At 41.1% G+C, this 22,644-nt stretch overlaps 1 protein-coding gene and 1 pseudogene across 4 annotated transcripts; one reads left to right on the top strand and one right to left on the bottom strand.

Moving 5' to 3' along the window:
* On the bottom strand, window positions 1–18,012 carry LOC140561867 (uncharacterized). 4 transcript variants are annotated; one of them, XM_072687115.1, is made up of 4 exons: window positions 17,922–18,012; window positions 15,924–16,811; window positions 12,661–13,310; window positions 6–1,311 (listed from the first exon to the last, which is right to left on the bottom strand). In XM_072687115.1, exons 2-4 carry the CDS (start codon window positions 16,748–16,750, stop codon window positions 539–541), a joined length of 2,250 nt encoding a protein of 749 aa, XP_072543216.1. In that variant the 5' UTR covers window positions 16,751–16,811; window positions 17,922–18,012; the 3' UTR covers window positions 6–538. The 4 variants fall into 4 exon arrangements, with proteins under 4 accessions (XP_072543219.1, XP_072543217.1, XP_072543218.1 ...); XM_072687118.1 differs by lacking the exons at window positions 15,924–16,811; window positions 17,922–18,012 and adding an exon at window positions 9,330–9,337 and having other exon boundaries at window positions 1–1,453; window positions 12,661–13,623; XM_072687116.1 differs by lacking the exons at window positions 15,924–16,811; window positions 17,922–18,012 and having other exon boundaries at window positions 1–1,479; window positions 12,676–13,623.
* The window catches only part of LOC140562045 (uncharacterized), an 11,568-nt pseudogene continuing 6,172 nt past the window's right edge, over window positions 17,249–22,644 (top strand).

Below are 22,644 nucleotides of genomic sequence, written 5' to 3' on the forward strand. Positions count from 1 at the left end.
ATTACAGTAGACTGTGGGGTGTCTTTGTCAACTACATTGTACAAAAGATAGAGGGATATAAAGCCCTACAGCACTGGGCTGTAGAGAAATTGAGTGTTTCCTCTTCCTTTTGTTGGAGTAACTGTCTCTACTATCCAGGGAAGTCCAGGTTTTGACTGCATTCAGAGACAACAGAACAGAACTAACAGCATTAGTAAAGTCAGAATGCTGGATGATCACCATCCCATTCACCTCCAACTCAACCCAGAAGTACTGGATGGAGCTCCTCCACCATCATTCCAGAGAACACAGTTCCTCCACTGCTCCACAGCTCCTCAATGCTGGGGGGCTTTATACCCCTCTAGCCCACGCCTGGCATTAAAACATAAGATGAATATAGGCATATATAATTTTAAAGCTATTTAAAGACAATTCATTTATTGGGTAACTGAAGCCATTTACAGGTTAAAATACAAGTTACATTATTAAATAATTAACTTAAAAAACTGGGAAGCTGAATGTATAATAATCACACATTTTTACACACATATTTTAAATTTTAGCAGCTGGTTTTTGGCAACCCTATGTTGTATGGTTCTGTCTTCTTTATACATTTGTGTCTCTTTAAAGTGTTTGGATGCCTGAAGTGCTTACCACACTCTGAGCAGTAATATGGTTTCTCTCCTGTGTGAATGAGCAGGTGTTGCATTAGCTTACCCTTCTGGGTAAAACTCTTCCCACAGTCTGAGCAAGGATATGGCTTCTCTCCAGTGTGAATGCGCTTGTGTGTTTTGAGGTTAGCCTTAACATTAAAACTCTTTCCACACTCAGAGCAGCAGTACAGTTTCTCTCCTGTGTGACTATGCTGGTGTCGTGTTAGAGTACTCTGCTGAGTAAAACTCTTACTACACTCTGAGCAGTAATATGGTTTTTCTGCAGTGTGAATGCGCTGGTGTCGTGTTAGATTATCCTGATGATTAAAACCCCTCCCACAGTCGGAACAGTGATACGGTTTTTCTCCTGTGTGAATGCGCTGGTGTCGTATTAGGGTGCTCTTCAGGGTAAAACTCTTTCCACACTCTGAGCAGTAATACGGTTTTTGTCCTGTGTGAATCTGCTGGTGTAGTTGGAGAGTACTCAGTTCACGAAAACTCTTTCCACATTGTGAGCAGAGATACGGTTTCTCTCCAGTGTGAATCCGCTGGTGTTGTATTAGAGTACTTCTCATGGTAAATTTATTCCCACACTCTGAGCAGTAATACGGTTTCTCTCCAGTATGAATGCGTTTATGTGTTTTGAGATTACTCTTATTACTAAAACTCTTCCCACAGTCTGAGCAGTCATACGGTTTCTCTCTTCTGTGAATCTGCATGTGTCGCTGGAGATTGTTCTTTCGATGAAAACGTATCCCACACTCTGAGCAGTGATAAGTTTTCTCTGCAGTGTGAATGCGCTGGTGTGATTTAAGATTACTCTCATGACTAAAACTATTCCCACAGTCTGAGCAGTTATTCGTCTTCTCCTCAGTGTGAACACAATGGTGTTGGAGAGCAGTCATTTTATCAACTTTTGGGCAGTGTTGTTTTTTCCTTATGCCTGTATTCTGTGCTCTTCTCTCAGATGTAGCAGTATGGACAGTACCAGAGAGTAGGTCTTGAGTGCTGGAACTTGTTTCTGATTCCATCAGTTCAAAATATCTGTATTTCAACAGTAACTTATTGCTCTTGTTAGTATCCACCAGTGCATTTGTGGTAATGAATTTTCAACTGTGTAGGAAGGTGGAGAGAAGCAGCAGGGAAAGCTTGCAACTGCTCATCCTTCATATCTGTAGGATAAATGAAAAGGTATAAAGTAACTGAATGTGAAATATAATACATGTATGACAAAACTGATTGGAGTTACATAAGTTGTTTTTAATTCACATTAAATTTAGTTTTGGGTTTTTTTTTTTTACTCCCACCTGAACTCTTTGATCTTAAGAGTTGCATTCATAGGTCTATGAGGTTCAGAGTCACTGGCAAGTCTCTACAGTAGAAGTGAAGATGTATACCAAAGTCCTAAAATACTGTGATGGGAAATGAGGCAGATGATATATTCAGCACATTAGCAGAAAGATTTATACACAAACAAAATATGAATAATAGATGGGTTTCCTGTTTACAAAAATGGTGGATTTTGCACTATTATTGAGTTCTTGTTTCCTCAATGATAAAATATAGTTTCAAAGGTGGATTTGTTTGTATTTATTTTTTTCCAGTTTGTTTGGTTTTTAATCTTCTATGATTTTTGGCGAAGGTATGTGAACCTCTCAATATTAAAGATCTTCTCTGCAGTTGGTGCAGTTTACTGCACAACAAGTCCTAGTTATTGTTGCTCTCCTGTTGCTCTTTCTGCCCCCTGGTTGTGTGTGCATCCAGTTACCTGTCTTTAAAAAGGCCAAATTCAACTTAATGTGTTAAGACTCCAGTCAGATGACTGAAGCATTTAGTTTTGCACTACAGGAAGTAACAGACTGTCTGTCAAAGTCTGTAAAAAGTAGTTGCCAGAATATGACTGAGGGTGAAAAAAGCTGCAACCATAGTTATGATCAAGATCAGACCCAAAAGAGGTAAGGCATATTGATAAAAGTATGTATATATGTATAGTCTCCCTTTTGAAAATAAAATAAATAAATAAATAGCTACACATGACGTGGAGTCTTCTTTAGCCATTGCATATCTAGCTATCATTCTATTTTTTATTATAGATTAATGTGCTTATTATATTTTGATTAATGGACAGACTGGCTTACAAATTTCAAAGATTTGTTAAAGAGAACACTGTCTACTCTCTGATACTGCATCAGAAACGTTAACGACCCTTAATTATATTATTACCTACTAATAGTTATCTACAAAAAGCACAGCTACAAAAGCTAACGGCTAACATTAGCATATTCACCCAAGCCTGGACGATGGTTGGTTCTGTGTCGTGTCACTCATTCCGCTGCATAGCTTTCAAAAAGCGAGTTTCCTCTAATCACGTCTGGAAGTGTCAATGAAAAGCCCTGTGTAAACAAGCCTTCCTTGCAGCAGGTCTCGTTTCTCTATGTGCAACAACACTGTGGGAAAGGTTCCTGTCCGTCTAATGACATGCCCCGCCTCCTGCGCTTGGATTGGCTACTCGCTCCTACAATCTACCCATTCAATAGTTGAGAAGTAGTTTACATCACCATAGCAACCTATTTCAAGTAGCGACATACCTGACACGTGAATCTTTCTTTAAACACTACTGAGAAAAAAAGATGATATTAATGGAATATATGAATTAATGGAAAATGACTATACTGGGTCTAAATTGGTTATTGGTGCATTTCAACGCTAATTGTGTTTCTTGGTATTTGAGCAGTTTCAATTACTGTTAAACATGATGCAATACATTATTAGAAATATGTATTTAATAGCAAACATCAAAACACAAATTTAAGTAATGGTGATTTTATGTAACATTGGGCACATGACCAACTGTACATTATTTTTGTCATGTAGCCCTGCATTTAGCATTTTCCTTTTTTATATTGCTGTGGTAGTAGGCATTTTTTTAAACGCCAATTTTTTGGCATATCATGTTTAATCCATCACACATCAAAAGCAATGTAATGTTGATAAATGGCACTGTATAAGAATATGTGAATGGATTATGAGAAATGTGACACTTTTTCCCAAAATGGTAACTATGGGCAAAATGAGCCAGAGCCTTGGGGGAACGTTCAGCCAGTGGTTAATCAAATATGTGATATTAATATTAGTGTTGCAAACTAATAATGAATAACTGACATTAAATTTCAGATATACACTCACTGAGACTATATTAATTCAGACACATATCAGCCAATCTTATTGCAGCAGTGACATGCTTAAAATCATAAAGATATAAGCCAACAGTTTTAGTTTAAGTATTTTTAGAACTGCTGATATCCTGGGATTTTCAGCACAGCAATCTCTAGAGTTAACTCAGAATGTTGGAATAAAGAAAACAGTGAGTGGTTGGTTTACAGGTGGAAATGCCTTGTCGATGAGACATGTATTTCATAAACAAAGAACAACAGATTCTGGGGGTTAATTATTTATAATTATATTTGAAAGTTAAAATATGAATTTTACATATGTATCGATTTAAATTACTATATAGTACTGTATAGTAAGTATATAAATTATTTATATACACTTAGTAACTGTTTTCTCAGATAGCTTACTTTTCCCTGTCTGCTGGATCAACTTGGTAACTAAAGACCATTTTTTGAGACCCCAAATTGTTGTCTGTTTGAGTTACTGTTTCATCATGACATAGCTGATGCCACATACCTTAAACTTGTGTTGTATGCATTAGTTTTATTCAGTTTATTATTCCCTTGGTTATAGATCGACAACTTAAACATTCAAGATTACAATAGATCAAATTTTGTACTTTTAAACAGAACAGCGACCAGACAGTGTAGAAGCCATTGATCATCCTCTTTATTTAGATCTCGAGAAAAGTCCTAAAAAAACCTAGGTCAGGCTCATGATGTGTTTATAAAAGTGCAGAATCCTTTCTGAAAAACCCAGTGATGACCTATTATCAGCTTTCGGACAGAAGCCACCAGATTTTGATTTGCACCATGCACCATAACCAGGTTCCCGGGCCTTTGGACGAGAAACAGGCCCACAGCATCACCAATCCTCCCCCATACTTCACAGTGGGTATTTCCACACTCTCATCTTTTGTGTTACACGAGATCCACTTATAGTGTTTGTTGCCAAAAAGCTTATATATACAGCTCTATCATATTCTCATCTGACCAAAGCACAGGGTCCCAGCTGAAGATCTAGCACTGCAGATTCTGATAATAATGGATCGTTACATATCGTTAAAACTGCGTGAGTGGGTTTTAAGAGGACGTTTCTTCTTTAAGAAAAAAGCCCAATGAAAGTACGTTGGCGGACTGTTCGTGTGAACGGGTAGCCAATCGTAGCGCAGGGGGCGGGGTTTGCTGGAAGACTGACAGGAAGCTTCCCCGCAGTGTTGCTGGACGCAGAGAAACAGGAGCTGCGCTACTGAAAGTAACCCTTCTTCACACTGTTTACACGCTGCTGTTCACTGACTGGTAGAAACACTGTTTACACGCTGCTGTTCACTGACTGGTAGACACACTGTTTACACGCTGCTGTTCACTGACTGGTAGAAACACTGTTTACACGCTGCTGTTCACTGACTGGTAGAGACACTGTTTACACGCTGCTGTTCACTGACTGGTAGAAACACTGTTTACACGCTGCTGTTCACTGACTGGTAGAAACACTGTTTACACGCTGCTGTTCACTGACTGGTAGAAACACTGTTTACACGCTGCTGTTCACTGACTGGTAGAAACACTGTTTACACGCTGCTGTTCACTGACTGGTAGAAACACTGTTTACACGCTGCTGTTCACTGACTGGTAGACGCACTGTTTACACGCTGCTGTTCACTGACTGGTAGAAACACTGTTTACACGCTGCTGTTCACTGACTGGTAGAAACACTGTTTACACGCTGCTGTTCACTGACTGGTAGAAACACTGTTTACACGCTGCTGTTCACTGACTGGTAGAGACACTGTTTACACGCTGCTGTTCACTGACTGGTAGAAACACTGTTTACACGCTGCTGTTCACTGACTGGTAGACGCACTGTTTACACGCTGCTGTTCACTGACTGGTAGAAACACTGTTTACACGCTGCTGTTCACTGACTGGTAGAAGCACTGTTTACACGCTGCTGTTCACTGACTGGTAGAAACACTGTTTACACGCTGCTGTTCACTGACTGGTAGAAACACTGTTTACACGCTGCTGTTCACTGACTGGTAGAACCACTGTTTACACGCTGCTGTTCACTGACTGGTAGAAACACTGTTTACACGCTGCTGTTCACTGACTGGTAGAAACACTGTTTACACGCTGCTGTTCACTGACTGGTAGAAACACTGTTTACACGCTGCTGTTCACTGACTGGTAGAAACACTGTTTACACGCTGCTGTTCACTGACTGGTAGAAACACTGTTTACACGCTGCTGTTCACTGACTGGTAGAAACACTGTTTACACGCTGCTGTTCACTGACTGGTAGAGACACTGTTTACACGCTGCTGTTCACTGACTGGTAGAAACACTGTTTACACGCTGCTGTTCACTGACTGGTAGACGCACTGTTTACACGCTGCTGTTCACTGACTGGTAGAAACACTGTTTACACGCTGCTGTTCACTGACTGGTAGAAGCACTGTTTACACGCTGCTGTTCACTGACTGGTAGAAACACTGTTTACACGCTGCTGTTCACTGACTGGTAGAAACACTGTTTACACGCTGCTGTTCACTGACTGGTAGAAACACTGTTTACACGCTGCTGTTCACTGACTGGTAGAAACACTGTTTACACGCTGCTGTTCACTGACTGGTAGACGCACTGTTTACACGCTGCTGTTCACTGACTGGTAGAAACACTGTTTACACGCTGCTGTTCACTGACTGGTAGAAACACTGTTTACACGCTGCTGTTCACTGACTGGTAGAAACACTGTTTACACTCTGCTGTTCACTGACTGGTAGAAACACTGTTTACACGCTGCTGTTCACTGACTGGTAGAGACACTGTTTACACTCTGCTGTTCACTGACTGGTAGAAACACTGTTTACACTCTGCTGTTTACTGACTGGTAGACGCACTGTTTACACGCTGCTGTTCACTGACTGGTAGAGACACTGTTTACACGCTGCTGTTCACTGACTGGTAGAAGCACTGTTTACACGCTGCTGTTCACTGACTGGTAGACACACTGTTTACACGCTGCTGTTCACTGACTGGTAGACACACTGTTTACACGCTGCTGTTCACTGACTGGTAGAAGCACTGTTTACACGCTGCTGTTCACTGACTGGTAGACACACTGTTTACACGCTGCTGTTCACTGACTGGTAGAAGCACTGTTTACACGCTGCTGTTCACTGACTGTTAGACACACTGTTTACACACTGCTGTTCACTGACTGGTAGACACACTGTTTACACGCTGCTGTTCACTGACTGGTAGAAACACTGTTTACACGCTGCTGTTCACTGACTGGTAGACACACTGTTTACACGCTGCTGTTCACTGACTGGTAGAAACACTGTTTACACGCTGCTGTTCACTGACTGGTAGACACACTGTTTACACGCTGCTGTTCACTGACTGGTAGAAACACTGTTTACACGCTGCTGTTCACTGACTGGTAGACACACTGTTTACACGCTGCTGTTCACTGACTGGTAGAAACACTGTTTACACGCTGCTGTTCACTGACTGGTAGAAACACTGTTTACACGCTGCTGTTCACTGACTGGTAGACACACTGTTTACACGCTGCTGTTCACTGACTGGTAGAAACACTGTTTACACGCTGCTGTTCACTGACTGGTAGACGCACTGTTTACACGCTGCTGTTCACTGACTGGTAGAAACACTGTTTACACGCTGCTGTTCACTGACTGGTAGAAACACTGTTTACACGCTGCTGTTCACTGACTGGTAGACGCACTGTTTACACGCTGCTGTTCACTGACTGGTAGAAGCACTGTTTACACGCTGCTGTTCACTGACTGGTAGACACACTGTTTACACGCTGCTGTTCACTGACTGGTAGAACCACTGTTTACACGCTGCTGTTCACTGACTGGTAGAAACACTGTTTACACGCTGCTGTTCACTGACTGGTAGAAACACTGTTTACACGCTGCTGTTCACTGACTGGTAGACGCACTGTTTACACGCTGCTGTTCACTGACTGGTAGAAGCACTGTTTACACGCTGCTGTTCACTGACTGGTAGACACACTGTTTACACGCTGCTGTTCACTGACTGGTAGAAACACTGTTTACACGCTGCTGTTCACTGACTGGTAGAAACACTGTTTACACGCTGCTGTTCACTGACTGGTAGAAACACTGTTTACACGCTGCTGTTCACTGACTGGTAGACACACTGTTTACACGCTGCTGTTCACTGACTGGTAGAAACACTGTTTACACGCTGCTGTTCACTGACTGGTAGACGCACTGTTTACACGCTGCTGTTCACTGACTGGTAGACGCACTGTTTACACGCTGCTGTTCACTGACTGGTAGAAACACTGTTTACACGCTGCTGTTCACTGACTGGTAGAAACATTGTTTACACGCTGCTGTTCACTGACTGGTAGAGACACTGTTTACACGCTGCTGTTCACTGACTGGTAGAAACACTGTTTACACGCTGCTGTTCACTGACTGGTAGAAACACTGTTTACACGCTGCTGTTCACTGACTGGTAGACACACTGTTTACACGCTGCTGTTCACTGACTGGTAGAAACACTGTTTACACGCTGCTGTTCACTGACTGGTAGACACACTGTTTACACGCTGCTGTTCACTGACTGGTAGAAACACTGTTTACACGCTGCTGTTCACTGACTGGTAGAAACACTGTTTACACGCTGCTGTTCACTGACTGGTAGACACTGTTTACACGCTGCTGTTCACTGACTGGTAGAAACACTGTTTACACGCTGCTGTTCACTGACTGGTAGACACACTGTTTACACCCTGCTGTTCACTGACTGGTAGACACACTGTTTACACGCTGCTGTTCACTGACTGGTAGAAACACTGTTTACACGCTGCTGTTCACTGACTGCTAGAAACACTGTTTACACGCTGCTGTTCACTGACTGCTAGAAACACTGTTTACACGCTGCTGTTCACTGACTGCTAGAAACACTGTTTACACGCTGCTGTTCACTGACTGCTAGAAACACTGTTTACACGCTGCTGTTCACTGACTGCTAGAAACACTGTTTACACGCTGCTGTTCACTGACTGCTAGAAACACTGTTTACACGCTGCTGTTCACTGACTGCTAGAAACACTGTTTACACGCTGCTGTTCACTGACCACTACTAAGCTACTTCTTTGTGGGCATTTTTCCTTTTGTGTAATCAGAGCTTCCTTCATTCTGACATGACCTGGAGAAACACCTATCCTAACCAGCATGGCACTAATTGCACCGTGGAAATAGAAATGGATCTGTCCCAAAAACTGTCAAAATTGTGCTGTTATGTTCTCACAATTAGTTTTAAATATAATTTTTTTATTTATATCTTCATTTTTCTTTTTCCCTTCAGACATCCTAGGGGAAGCCTTGCCTGCTCCTAGCGCCCGCCTTCCTGCACACACCACAGAAATACATACCAATGGTCACACTGCTGGAATGGGAAGAGACTAAATTAAACAGTGGCATCCAGAACAAGCTCCGCCCTCTGGTCCTCTCCATACTGATATACCTGGAAGATGAAAAAAAGAATAATACCGGCAAGAGGATAGAGCACAATCACCAATGCTCAGAATGTGAGAAGAGTTGACTGCAAGATTAATCTCCAACTACACCAGCACATTCACACAGGAGAGAAAATGCACCACTGCTCAGACTGTGGGAATACTTTTAGTCATGAAGGCAACCTTAAAACACACCAGTGCATTCACACTGCACAGAAACCACATTACTGTTCAGAGTGTGGGAAGAGTTTTACCCTGCAGAGTAACCTAACCCGACACCAGCGCGTTCACACAGGAGAAAAGCCGTATTGGTGCTCGGATTGTGGTAAGCGTTTCAGTCAACAGAGTATTCTCCAACTACACCAGCGCATTCACACTGGAGAGAAACCGTATTACTGCTCGGAGTGTAACAAGAATTTTCCTCACCAGAGTAGTCTGACACGACACCAACGCCTTCACACAGGAGAGAAACCGTATCACTGCTCAGACTGTGGGAAGAGATTTACTCAACATGTTCATCTCCAGCTACACCAGCGCATTCACACAGGAGAGAAACCATATCAGTGTTCAGACTGTGGGAAGAGTTTTAATCATGAGAGTAATTTCAAAACACATCAGCGCATTCACACTGGAGAGAAACCGTATCACTGCTCAGACTGTGAGAAGATGTTTAGACATGCAAATACTTTAAAGATACACAAATGCATTAAGAAGGAAGCAAAAACCCATGACCCGTGTTTGTCAGAAAGCAGGTGCTAATATTGAAAGAAAACAAGGTCCCAGGGTCTTTCTATCTCTCTTTGATTTTCAGTTGTATGCCTATATTATTGTGTAATTTCCTTGCATACAGAGTTGCCTAGTATGCCTAGCAAAATGTTTATCTGCATTTTTTTGTTTTTGTAATCCTAAAGAAATGTGTATAATTTATCTGGACCAGTTCTAAATGTTCATATATTAGCACTGCCTCAAACATGCATTAAAAAATACTGGATGTCTGCATTGGCCCATAGTTTGTAATGTTCCAAATGATTTGGTGGTGGTTCCTGTCTGGCTGAAAGCTGTGCGAGACTTGGAGGTGCTGCTGTTGCTGCCTTACATTCTTTCCTTGGAGTTTGCTATTGTTTGTTTAATATAAGTAGGATAGGAAAGCTGAAAAAAAGACACGGTAGATTAAACATAAATGGCAAAGAAAACTTAGGGAGGCTGATTCTCAGGAATCAACCTGCTGGACCTGCTTTATACCACATTCTGAGGTAAACCTCATCTTAGCTTCATTCCTAGTGGTTGTACTCTACAGAGCCCTAAAAAAGCACATATGCAGTTTACGATTTTTATTAGCAAGGTATATAAAACAACCCAAGCAAAATAGTATTTTTGACAGAATATTCAGTTTATCAGTGTATCACCACAATCAATGAGACATTCTACCAATATCCATATTGATTACTCTTTGGACTATAAAATATGCAGTTGGTTTCCCAGACAAGGATTAAGACTAGTCCAGGACTACACAGCATTCTGAGCGGAGATTTTCCATTGAAAGTACATTTCAGGACTAGGCTTAATCCCTGTATGGGAAACCATACCATATTTTATTAATAATTCATTTTCAGCAGCATGTAGACAGCTTGACTCACAAACTTAAATTATTGTAATTATATATTGTAATGGTAAATTATTGTATGTGCACCGACATGCAATTTGTAATGTTTTACTCTGGTCAAATATGCATCTATTATTATGAATAGTTATGTGAATATGACCTTCAAAAGGTAAGGATACAATATTAACTGCATACCAACTGCATTTAATATTTTAAGCTTATTTTAAGATTTTATTATCATTAGACTTTACTTTCATCTTTTCTTTTCGAAATTACAAAAAAGAGAAAGAGTCTGAAACGAGTACTTAGTGAACACTACTTAGTAACCCTCATTAGACCAGTATCACAGCTTATAAACACTTTGTAGCAGCTAAGTTTACTCATGGTGCACGATATCTGGCCTCTAGCAAAGGCACACTATATTACTCTGCTACTTGCATCCATGCCAGCCCTGTCTTTAGACAACAGTGTAAAGCATGGTTTCTGCTGTCTTTTAGATGATGTCCTTCCCTGTATTCCCAGGAGTTACAAGATTTTTCTTCTGGGTGACTTAAATATTAGGGTGAAAAGAAAACAAGAGTATATGGAGTGAAGTAATGGGTAAACATGGCATTGGGCAGGCTAATGGGAATGGTTTGAGCCTACTAACAATATGTGCAGAACATGTTGAAACCAGTGATGTTTTGTTAAACCAGGCCACAAGGTCCAGAATGCTGGACAGAATGCTGCCTGATTGTGACCAAGCTTTACATTAAAGTCCACCACTTACAGCTCCTCAGGAAGACTACTAAGCAGCAGCTGAACTGTGCTAAGTCAGCTGTGTAAATTGTCCCGCATCCGTCATCCTCCGACAGTAGTTTAAACAGTGCGCAAAGAAGTACAAACAAACCTACACACAGTAGATGAGCCAGGCTCAAACAGTTCAAGCTCTTGGCCATTCAAGTGTTAAAAGCTATGTTAAGAGTTATTCTGGGACATCCTAATTAAATCTTCCCATGAAAATCATGATGACAGTTTCATAATGGGGTAATGTGACCATAGGAGGACAGAAATCTGCGCCCTTTAATCTATGCAACAGGGTAAGACAATAGTGTGTTGGCAAAGGTGCTCACAAAAAAAAAACACAGCCAGTTTCTGTCCCTATCAACCCAGACTTCACATGTCCAAGATCCAATCAAATTTGAATATTGAACTTCATAGTCATCAAAGCACACAGCGTTAATGGGGAATGGACGATGGGATGGAATGGCATCATCAGATACAATACTATAAGCAAATAAACAACCATGAACAGGAATTGTCTGCTTACAAAATATTTGCCATCTTCTTTTAGCCTTTTCCTGCTTTGTAGGCATCAATTATTGTATTGAGTGCTAGACTAGACAGCTTAAAAAAGGTCCATTGCTGCTGATTGTTTAGACATGTGCATGAAGACAGTTTTAATATTCACCGTTCACAATATTATGACAAAATGCACCAATAGTGCTAAATGTTCTAAATGGCTATTCAGAAATTCTTAGAGTAATACATTTTATTCAAAACTGACTGCACTACATACTATTACATACAATAGTTGTGCTTGTATTAACAAAATATGCAATCGAACTAACAATATCCGTGATGTGCTCAGAGAAAAACAAAGATACAATATGCTTTCTGACAAACATATTTAATAGTTTTCTGCTGCACTCTTCTTGCATTTGTGTTTCGTTAAGGTACTCGAATGACTGAAGCACCTCCCACAATCTGAGCAGTAATAAGGTTTCTCTCCTGTGTGAATTCGCTGGTGTATTTGGAGACTATTTTGTTGTGTAAAACTCTTCCCACAGTCTGAGCACTGAAATGGTTTTTCTCCAGTATGAATGCGCTGGTGTTGTTGGAGATTACTCTGCTGAGTAAAACTCTTTCCACAGTCTGAGCAATAGTATGGCTTTTCTCCAGTATGAATGCGTTGGTGTGCTTCGAGTGAATCCTGTTGCCTAAAACTCTTCCCACAGTCTGAGCAGTAATATGGTTTTTCTCCAGTGTGAATGCGTTTGTGTCGTATTAGACTACTACTCTTATTAAAACTCCTGCCACAGTCTGAGCACTGATACGGTTTCTCTCCTGTGTGAATAAGCTGGTGTAATCGTAGAGCTGTCAGTACACTAAAACCTTTTCCACAATTTGAACAGTGAAATGGTTTCTCTCCTGTGTGAATGCGCTGGTGTCGCTGGAGATGACTCTTTAGAGTAAAACTCTTTCCACAGTCTGAGCAGCAATACGGTTTCTCTCCTGTGTGAACGCGCTGGTGTGATTTGAGATGACTCTGTACATTAAATCTCTTCCCACAGTCTGAGCAATGATACGGTTTCTCTCCTGTGTGAATGCGCTGGTGTCTTTGGAGATCATTTTTCTTATTAAAACTCTTCTCACACTCTGAGCAGGGGTGAGTTTTCCTCTGCATTTGTGTCTCAAATGTATCTGAAAATGGTAGAAGAGTACTAGAGTTTGTCTTGGGTTCAGCTAGAAGTTCCATAATACCATTACAGGTGGACAGCAGGAGCAGGAAAAGCGTTGCACCAGGACATCATTTGGTTCTGGAAGAAAAAAAAAATGTGACACTGATTATAAAAGCAAAAAACAGAGTTAGGGAATTAAAAGTAAATTTTAGCTCAACAGTTTCACTAAATAGTTGTTCAAAGTTAGGGAATTTATATTTACATTTACATTTATGGCATTTAGCTCGGTTTCTCTCCTGTGTGAATAAGCTGGTGTAATCGTAGAGCTGTCAGTACACTAAAACCTTTTCCACAATTTGAACAGTGAAATGGTTTCTCTCCTGTGTGAATGCGCTGGTGTCGCTGGAGATGACTCTTTAGAGTAAAACTCTTTCCACAGTCTGAGCAGCAATACGGTTTCTCTCCTGTGTGAACGCGCTGGTGTGATTTGAGATGACTCTGTACATTAAATCTCTTCCCACAGTCTGAGCAATGATACGGTTTCTCTCCTGTGTGAATGCGCTGGTGTCTTTGGAGATCATTTTTCTTATTAAAACTCTTCTCACACTCTGAGCAGGGGTGAGTTTTCCTCTGCATTTGTGTCTCAAATGTATCTGAAAATGGTAGAAGAGTACTAGAGTTTGTCTTGGGTTCAGCTAGAAGTTCCATAATACCATTACAGGTGGACAGCAGGAGCAGGAAAAGCGTTGCACCAGGACATCATTTGGTTCTGGAAGAAAAAAAAAATGTGACACTGATTATAAAAGCAAAAAACAGAGTTAGGGAATTAAAAGTAAATTTTAGCTCAACAGTTTCACTAAATAGTTGTTCAAAGTTAGGGAATTTATATTTACATTTACATTTATGGCATTTAGCTGACGCTCTTATCCAGAGCGACTTACAGGGTTACCCGTATTACAGAGGTGGGTCAGTGTAGTGTTAAGAGTCTTGCCCAAGGACTCTTATTGGTGTAGCGCAGCATAGTCCCCCAGGAATTACAGGGACAATACAAACTTTGGATGAAAGCAATAACCATTCCATTTGTTCCTACCATAATACCCCTGCCCCTGATCAAAATGATACAAAAGGAGATTAAATGGATGGAGGACTTGGCAGTTACACCCATTGAGCAAGTAACAGAGTGGTGACCGGGCATGGTAGTAGTGCCAAAATCAAGGACATATCCTCCTCTTCCCACAATTTGAGCAGTGACAGTTTCTCTTCTGTGTAAATGTGTTGGTGTTGTGGGAGATTCTTATAAAAACTCTTCCCGCACTCGGAGTAGTTGTGAGTTTTCCTCTTGCCACAATGATTCTACATTTGTCTGTCAGATGTATCTAAAGAAACAGTTCTTGAGCACAATGGGGAAGTTCTAAAGCTTGGATTCCAGTACAATATCCACTGTACCTCTACAGGTGGACAGTAAGAGCAGGAAAAGCCAAGTACTGGGACATGTAATCATTACAGAAATGGCAGTGTACAGAGGGCTGATCATCTTCTTACTTTCAGTAGATCAGCTCCTGCTTCCCTTTATCCAAAACAGAAGCTTCCTGTCAGTCCTCTGGAGTAAGGAAAACAGTCAGCTCCTGTTTCTTGTGTATTTTCTTTTGGTTGTAAACACAGCTATTTAGTGCATTACCGCCACCTACTGGACTAGAATCTGGAGCTTCCAGCACTTCTGGGTAGAATGTGGAGCACCAAGGTTGGAATGTAATATACTATCCTTTTACAGTAGCATGCAAACGTTAATCTCTATTACTGTGAACAGGTGAGTAGTGGAAAAAATAGGTAAACACAAAAGTCTATTTTTAAATTAAGATTACATTTTTATTTCAATCTTTTACAGTGTTGACAAACCAAGAAAGGAAAAAAAGAGTTCAGAGCAAAGGTTTAGGCGTCCTGCATAGTCAGTAATAAGTAAAACCCCTTTTGACAAGTATCACAGCTTGTTAACTCCTTTCATTTTTTTCTGCTCAAGGTTCTAGTTCTTGGGTCATCTTTCTGCCTGCTTATTTAAAAGGTAAAAATGTAAAGGTGTCACTGTACAGCAAAATGTGTCCCCCACATTTGACCCATCTGTGGTAGTGAGCACACACACACCCAGAGCGTTGGGCAGCCAACTCCAGCGCAAAGAGGGTAAAGGGTCCTGCTCAAGGTGCCAACAGTGGCAGCTTGCTGAGCCTGGGTATCGAACCCACAACCCTGTCATCAGGGCTAACTGCTGAGCCACCGGTGCCCCATTTTCAATGATGTTTAGGTCAGTGGGACAGTGCCGATAATTGCAAAACCTTCTGCTTGTACCTCTTGAGAACAAATATAAAAGTGTAGTGTAGATAAACACTAAGGTTATAAACTTTATACACTGGACACTCTACATGCATAATAATCACATAATAACATTAGCATACATGTAACAGACAATGTTAAGATTTTGTTGTCATACAATATTAACAGTTGCCTTCAGGCAAACATATTTCAAAGTTTTCTGTTGCACTTCTCGTGCATTTGTGTTTCCTTAAGGTACTTGAATGGCTGAAGTTCTTGCCACAGTCTGAGCAGTAATAAGGTTTCTCTCCTGTATGAATGCGCTGGTGTATTTGGAGAGTACTTTGCTGAGTAAAACTCTTCCCACAGTCTGAGCAATGATACGGTTTATCTCCTGTGTGAATGAGCTGGTGTTTTTCGAGATTATTCTGTTGAGTGAAACTCTTCCCACACACTGAACAGTGATACGGTTTCTCTCCTGTGTGAATTCGCTGGTGTTTCTGGAGATTACTCTGCTGAGTAAAACTCTTCCCACACTCCAAGCAGCAGTAGGATTTCTCTCCTGTGTGAATGCGCTGGTGTCGTCTTAGACTTCTCTTTTTATTAAAACTTGTTCCACACTCTGAGCACTGATACGGTTTTTCTCCTGTGTGAATGAGCTGGTGTAATCGTAGAGCTGTCAGCACACTAAAACTCTTTCCACAATCTGAACACAAATACGGTTTCTCTCCAGTGTGAACACGCTGGTGTCGCTGGAGATTACTGTGTTCATTAAAACTCTTCCCACACTCAGAGCAGTGATAGGATTTCTCTCCTGTGTGAATACGCTGGTGTCGCTGGAGATTACTTTGTACAGTAAAATTCTTCCCACAGTCTGAGCAGTGATAGGGTTTCTCTCCTGTGTGAATGCGCTGGTGTTTTTGGAGATCATTTTTCTGATAAAAACTCTTTCCACACTCTGAGCAGAGGTGGGTTTTCCTCCTGTCTGTATGATTCTGCGTTTGTCCCTCAGGTGTATCTGAGGGTTGCTGGAAAGTACTAGAGCTTGTTTGGGGTACCATTAGAAGCTCCATTATACCATTACAGATGGACAGCAGAAGCAGGAAAAGCCTTGCACCAGGACATCATTTGATTCTGGAAGAAAAAATATATATTGAACACTGAAGGTAAAGGCAACAAACTGGTTGGGAGAGTTGGGTGAGTTCCCTCATTTCTGTTTTATTCACTTTACTTTTCAACTAAATTGGTGTTGAGTAGTGGGCAACAACACTGCCTTTTCTTTGGCAGAATAGGGTTAAATTCTCCAGCTCAATTGGCAAACCCACCACACACCAAAAACAGTCCTTGGGTAAGATTCCTAATTCTGCATTCTCCTACCTGTCCAGCATGATTCACATGTAGATCATTGTGGATAAGAACATCAGAAAAAAAATCTTATACTCTTCACTTTCCTTTCTCCAACAATAAGCTCACCACCTTAAATCTAAGATGCCCTTGGGAAACTAAATCCTAACCAATTGCATTCATAGAATTTACAAGTTATGAGTTTCTGCAGGTTTCAACAATAAGAAATGTACCAGGTAAACTCTCATATATATGTAGATGATGGCCAATAAGATACGAAAGATTCATCATATTCCCTGAGCCCAAAAAGCCTTTTATATATAAATGTATTTTATATACAAAAACATTATGCCAATATTAACCAAAAGTGTCAGGACGCCAGTCAGACCACTGAAGCGTTTATTATTAGAATAATGACTTTACAATGTAGCAGAAAATTGCCTGAATGGTGTTCAAAAGGGGAAGCAAAGAGTTTAATGGTACTTAAATGTAAGGTGGTAGACTGCTTATTTTAAATAAAACCAGGTCTAGTCTCCATTGTTTGGATGGTCTGCTATGAAAGTATATCTACCATTCTGTTTGTTCCTGCCATAATATGTTGCTGGCCTTGATCAAACTGGTGCAAATGGAAATGGTTGGAGGACTTGGCAGCAGTTACACTTGTAGAGCAATTCACAGAATGGTGCTTGGGCATGGTAGTTATGCCAAAGCCCAGGACAGACATACCCTTTCAACTCTGGCCAATGTGGCAGATGATCCAGGTTTTCTAAATCTGACCCAGGGATGCCTCCATGTTAGCATACACATTCTGCATGCTATTCCTCAAAAGGACAGTTATCTACAAACAGGAAAAGCAGTGTAAACAATGTGAACAATGGTTGAACTCCTTGATCTCCTTACTTTCAAGAGAGCAGCTCCTGCTTCTTTTCTCCAAATCAGAAGCTTCCTGTCAGTCCTCTGAAGTGAGAAAACAGTCGTCTCCTGTTTCTTGTGAATTTTCTACCGGTTGGAAACACAGTTATTTAGTGCCTTACTGCCACCTACTGGACTAGAATGTGGAGCATGTTTTTTTCTCTGCATCCCACCGGAGGTTGGAGTGTTACATATTATTTATTTACAGTGACATGCAAAAGTTTGAGCACCTTTGATCAAAATGTCTGTGGCTGTGGATAGTTAGTTAGACAGTAAAAGATGAAGTGAATTCCATAAGGTATATATTTAAAGATTAAAACTTCCTTTGATATGTTAAGCTTTTTATGATAAGAAATGGGTCTAATGCAAAATTGTGTGCACCTTGTATGGTCAGTAAGTAGTAAGACACCCTTTGGCAGAAAACAACATCTTGTAAAAACTGTGTAAAATGTGTTTAGGATTATTGTCTGCTGTAGAAGCCATCATCTTCTCATCTTCAGGTTTTTAAGGTGTGATCATCTCACCAAAGTGATCAACAGCCAAAAGGTTTGTTTCCAAAGTACATTAGTGTGTTTAGATGATACTCTGAAAACAGGAGTTTTGATTACATGAAGGTATCTGTGCACATTAGAGCAGTGCACCACTACTCCAGAGTCTGCTAGATCTCCCTGAAGTTCTGTTACAGACAAGCAGAAGCTTTGAATTGTCTTTCTAGCAATTCTATCAGTAGTTCTCTCTGAAGGTCGTCTTGATGCTCTAGACCTTCATGTCCTCAAATTGACCTCCACAGTTCCTGTTAACTGTTATGTTCTAATTACAGCATTGACAGGACATTTCTACACAAATGCCCTTTGCTGTCTTCTTGATGTCTTTTCCGAATGATATGCTAAACAGCTGTTATGATGCAGAATGATAGCTGCTGTTCACTGACTGGTAGACACACTGTTTACACGCTGCTGTTCACTGACTGGTAGACACACTGTTTACACGCTGCTGTTCACTGACTGGTAGAAACATTGTTTACACGCTGCTGTTCACTGACTGGTAGAAACATTGTTTACACGCTGCTGTTCACTGACTGGTAGAAACACTGTTTACACGCTGCTGTTCACTGACTGGTAGAAACACTGTTTACACGCTGCTGGTCACTGACTGGTAGAAACACTGTTTACACGCTGCTGTTCACTGACTGGTAGAGACACTGTTTACACACTGCTGTTCACTGACTGGTAGACACACTGTTTACACGCTGCTGTTCACTGACTGGTAGAAACACTGTTTACACGCTGCTGTTCACTGACTGGTAGAAACACTGTTTACACGCTGCTGTTCACTGACTGGTAGAAACACTGTTTACACGCTGCTGTTCACTGACTGGTAGACGCACTGTTTACACGCTGCTGTTCACTGACTGGTAGAAACACTGTTTACACGCTGCTGTTCACTGACTGGTAGAAACACTGTTTACACGCTGCTGTTCACTGACTGGTAGAGACACTGTTTACACGCTGCTGTTCACTGACTGGTAGAAACACTGTTTACACGCTGCTGTTCACTGACTGGTAGACACACTGTTTACACGCTGCTGTTCACTGACTGGTAGAAACACTGTTTACACGCTGCTGTTCACTGACTGGTAGACACACTGTTTACACTCTGCTGTTCACTGACTGGTAGAAACACTGTTTACACGCTGCTGTTCACTGACTGGTAGAAACACTGTTTACACGCTGCTGTTCACTGACTGGTAGACGCACTGTTTACACGCTGCTGTTCACTGACTGGTAGAAACACTGTTTACACGCTGCTGTTCACTGACTGGTAGACACACTGTTTACACCCTGCTGTTCACTGACTGGTAGAAACACTGTTTACACGCTGCTGTTCACTGACTGGTAGAAACACTGTTTACACGCTGCTGTTCACTGACTGGTAGAAACACTGTTTACACGCTGCTGTTCACTGACTGGTAGACGCACTGTTTACACCCTGCTGTTTACTGACTGGTAGACACACTGTTTACACGCTGCTGTTCACTGACTGGTAGACACACTGTTTACACGCTGCTGTTCACTGACTGGTAGACACACTGTTTACACGCTGCTGTTCACTGACTGGTAGAACCACTGTTTACACGCTGCTGTTCACTGACTGGTAGACACACTGTTTACACGCTGCTGTTCACTGACTGGTAGAACCACTGTTTACACGCTGCTGTTCACTGACTGGTAGAGACACTGTTTACACGCTAAAACAGTAAATCATTGTCCACTGAAATGAAATCCACAGCTAGTGTAAATAGACTAAAGTCCAGAGATGTCTCTGAGCTTAAATACGGCCCAATATATAATAGAAGTAAAAATCCGTACTACTGAACAGCTAGATAAAATGTTTGTCTGAATGTAAAAAAATAAATAAATAAACATGCATTAAAACATGACTGCAATCACAAACATTTAATAAATATAGAATTCTCTATAAGTGCAGATGGGTAGCTGATTTAAGAGTTTTTGAAAGAAATGGGCTTTAGTCTTGTGCTTGAAGGCAGCGAGTGATTCTGCAGTTTAAACCCCCAGGAGAAGGTCATTTCACCACAATGGCTACAGGACGGAGAAAAGTGTGGTGGATGGAAGGATGGTGGATGATGGTATTTTAAAAATACCATTACTTTAAGGCTGTCAGAGGGACTGGTCTTTTTTGGCTTTGTAGGTAAAAGTCACAGTTTTGAATCGGATGTAGGCAGCCGAGGTGTTACATGCTGAACTTGAGAAGATTGAGGTAGTGCTGCTGCATTCTGGATCAGTTGCTGATGGGAAATATGCGACTTGAGAATGATAACTGGTCATTCACAAGTGCACCAAAGTTTTGTGATTTAGCAGATGGAGTGACCAGCGACTTGAGAACCTTGGGGTTCCACGGATGTAATGCTGCTCAGTCTTGATATTTACATTTACATTGATGGCATCTTACAAAAGTGCTTTGCTATTTACCCAAGAAAAACCTCAGCTAGTTTAAATAGACAAAAAAATCATAGGGTAGTGTTTCAGGGAATGGGTTGCAATCCATGATGAGATGTTAAAAAGACGTGCTAATATGCAAGTTGAAACCTTCAGAAGGTCATAAGGTGGGAAATAAAGGACCCACCTTCTGTGTAACTAGCATAGCACTCATGGGAGAACCCATGAGAAGATACAGTATTATTGCAAGAGAACAAGTGTAGAGTGAAAACAAAAGAGGACCTAGGACAGAACTTGTGGGACGCTAATGGAGAGTCTTCATAGAGCAAGGAGAATCTGGACTGATGAAAGTTGGCTGATTTTGCAACCTGGAGCTTCTCTGTAACTGCAGTGAGAGCAGTCTCTTTAGAGTATGTCAGTTTAAAGCTAGACTGATGGGATCTGGTTCCGTTGGGATGTAGCTTTGCAAGCTACCATTTCCTCACCACCTATCCATATTTTATCATCTTAGTAGGCCTGCACACTCCCCTGACATAAACAATACTAAAATCTGTGGATGGATAACAAAAGAGGAAGGCCATTCTCGGCTTTACTGATGTGATTAGTCCTGAAAACTGAGGGGTCGCAAAGAATAAAGACTAACCACAGATCTCTCTCCTTGGCTTAATATAGACCTTGGTTGGATGTTTTTGTTGTGTGTCTTGTGCCTGGACCTATATTGGTATACATTTTGTTAACATTTATTCTTTTATTTGTGTGTTAAAACAACAATCCTGATGATCTTTTTTTCTTTTTTTTTATTATCCAGAAACAAAGGCTGTCCTGGTGCAAGACTTTTCCTGCTACTTTTGGGCATAGTTTGTATTTCAACAATCGCATCAAGAGTGCAGACAGGAACAATGCATTACACTGCTGAAATGCAGAGAAATTAAATATTCAAAAACAAGCTCCAGTACTCAGCAACCATTCTCTGGTACCATTCATACTGATACATTTCATGGAAAAGCACAGAGTTATACAAGCAAAAGGAAAACTCACCAATGCTCAGAGTGTGGAAGGACCTTTAACAAAAAGATTACTCTCCAACGGCACCAGTACATTCATACAGGAGAGAAACCGTATCGCTGCTCAGAGTGTGGGAAGAGTTTTAGGCAACAAGGGAATCTCAAAATTCATCAACGCACTCACACTGCAGATAAACCATATCACTGCTCAGACTGTGGGAAGAATTTTAGACTAAAATGTCATCTTAAAATACACCAGTGCATTCACACAGGAGAGACATTTTGTCATTGCCCAGAATGTGGGAAGAGTTTTACCTTAAAGGCTAGACTAATGCGACACCAGCGCATTCACACAGAACACAAATTATATCACTGCACAGAGTGTGGAAAGAGTTTTAATCATGAGAGCAGTATAACAAGACACCAGCGCATTCACACTGCTGAAAAACCATATTACTGCTCAGACTGTGAGAAGAGTTTTTCTCAGCTCTGCAGTCTAACACGGCACCAACGCATTCACACAGGAGAAAAACCGTATCACTGCTCAGACTGTGGGAAGAGTTTTACTCAACCAAGTCATCTCTAGCAACACCAGCTGGTTCACACAGGAGAGAAACCGTATTACTGTTCTGAGTGTGGGAAGAGTTTTAAACGTCTCAGTGCCCTTCAACTACACCAGCGCATCCGCACAGGAGAGAAACCGTATCACTGCTTGGAGTGTGGGAAGAACTTCAGACATTCTAATAGTTT

This window comes from Salminus brasiliensis, chromosome 9 (genome assembly GCF_030463535.1).
Source record: "Salminus brasiliensis chromosome 9, fSalBra1.hap2, whole genome shotgun sequence".
Taxonomy (NCBI): Eukaryota; Metazoa; Chordata; class Actinopteri; order Characiformes; family Bryconidae; genus Salminus; species Salminus brasiliensis.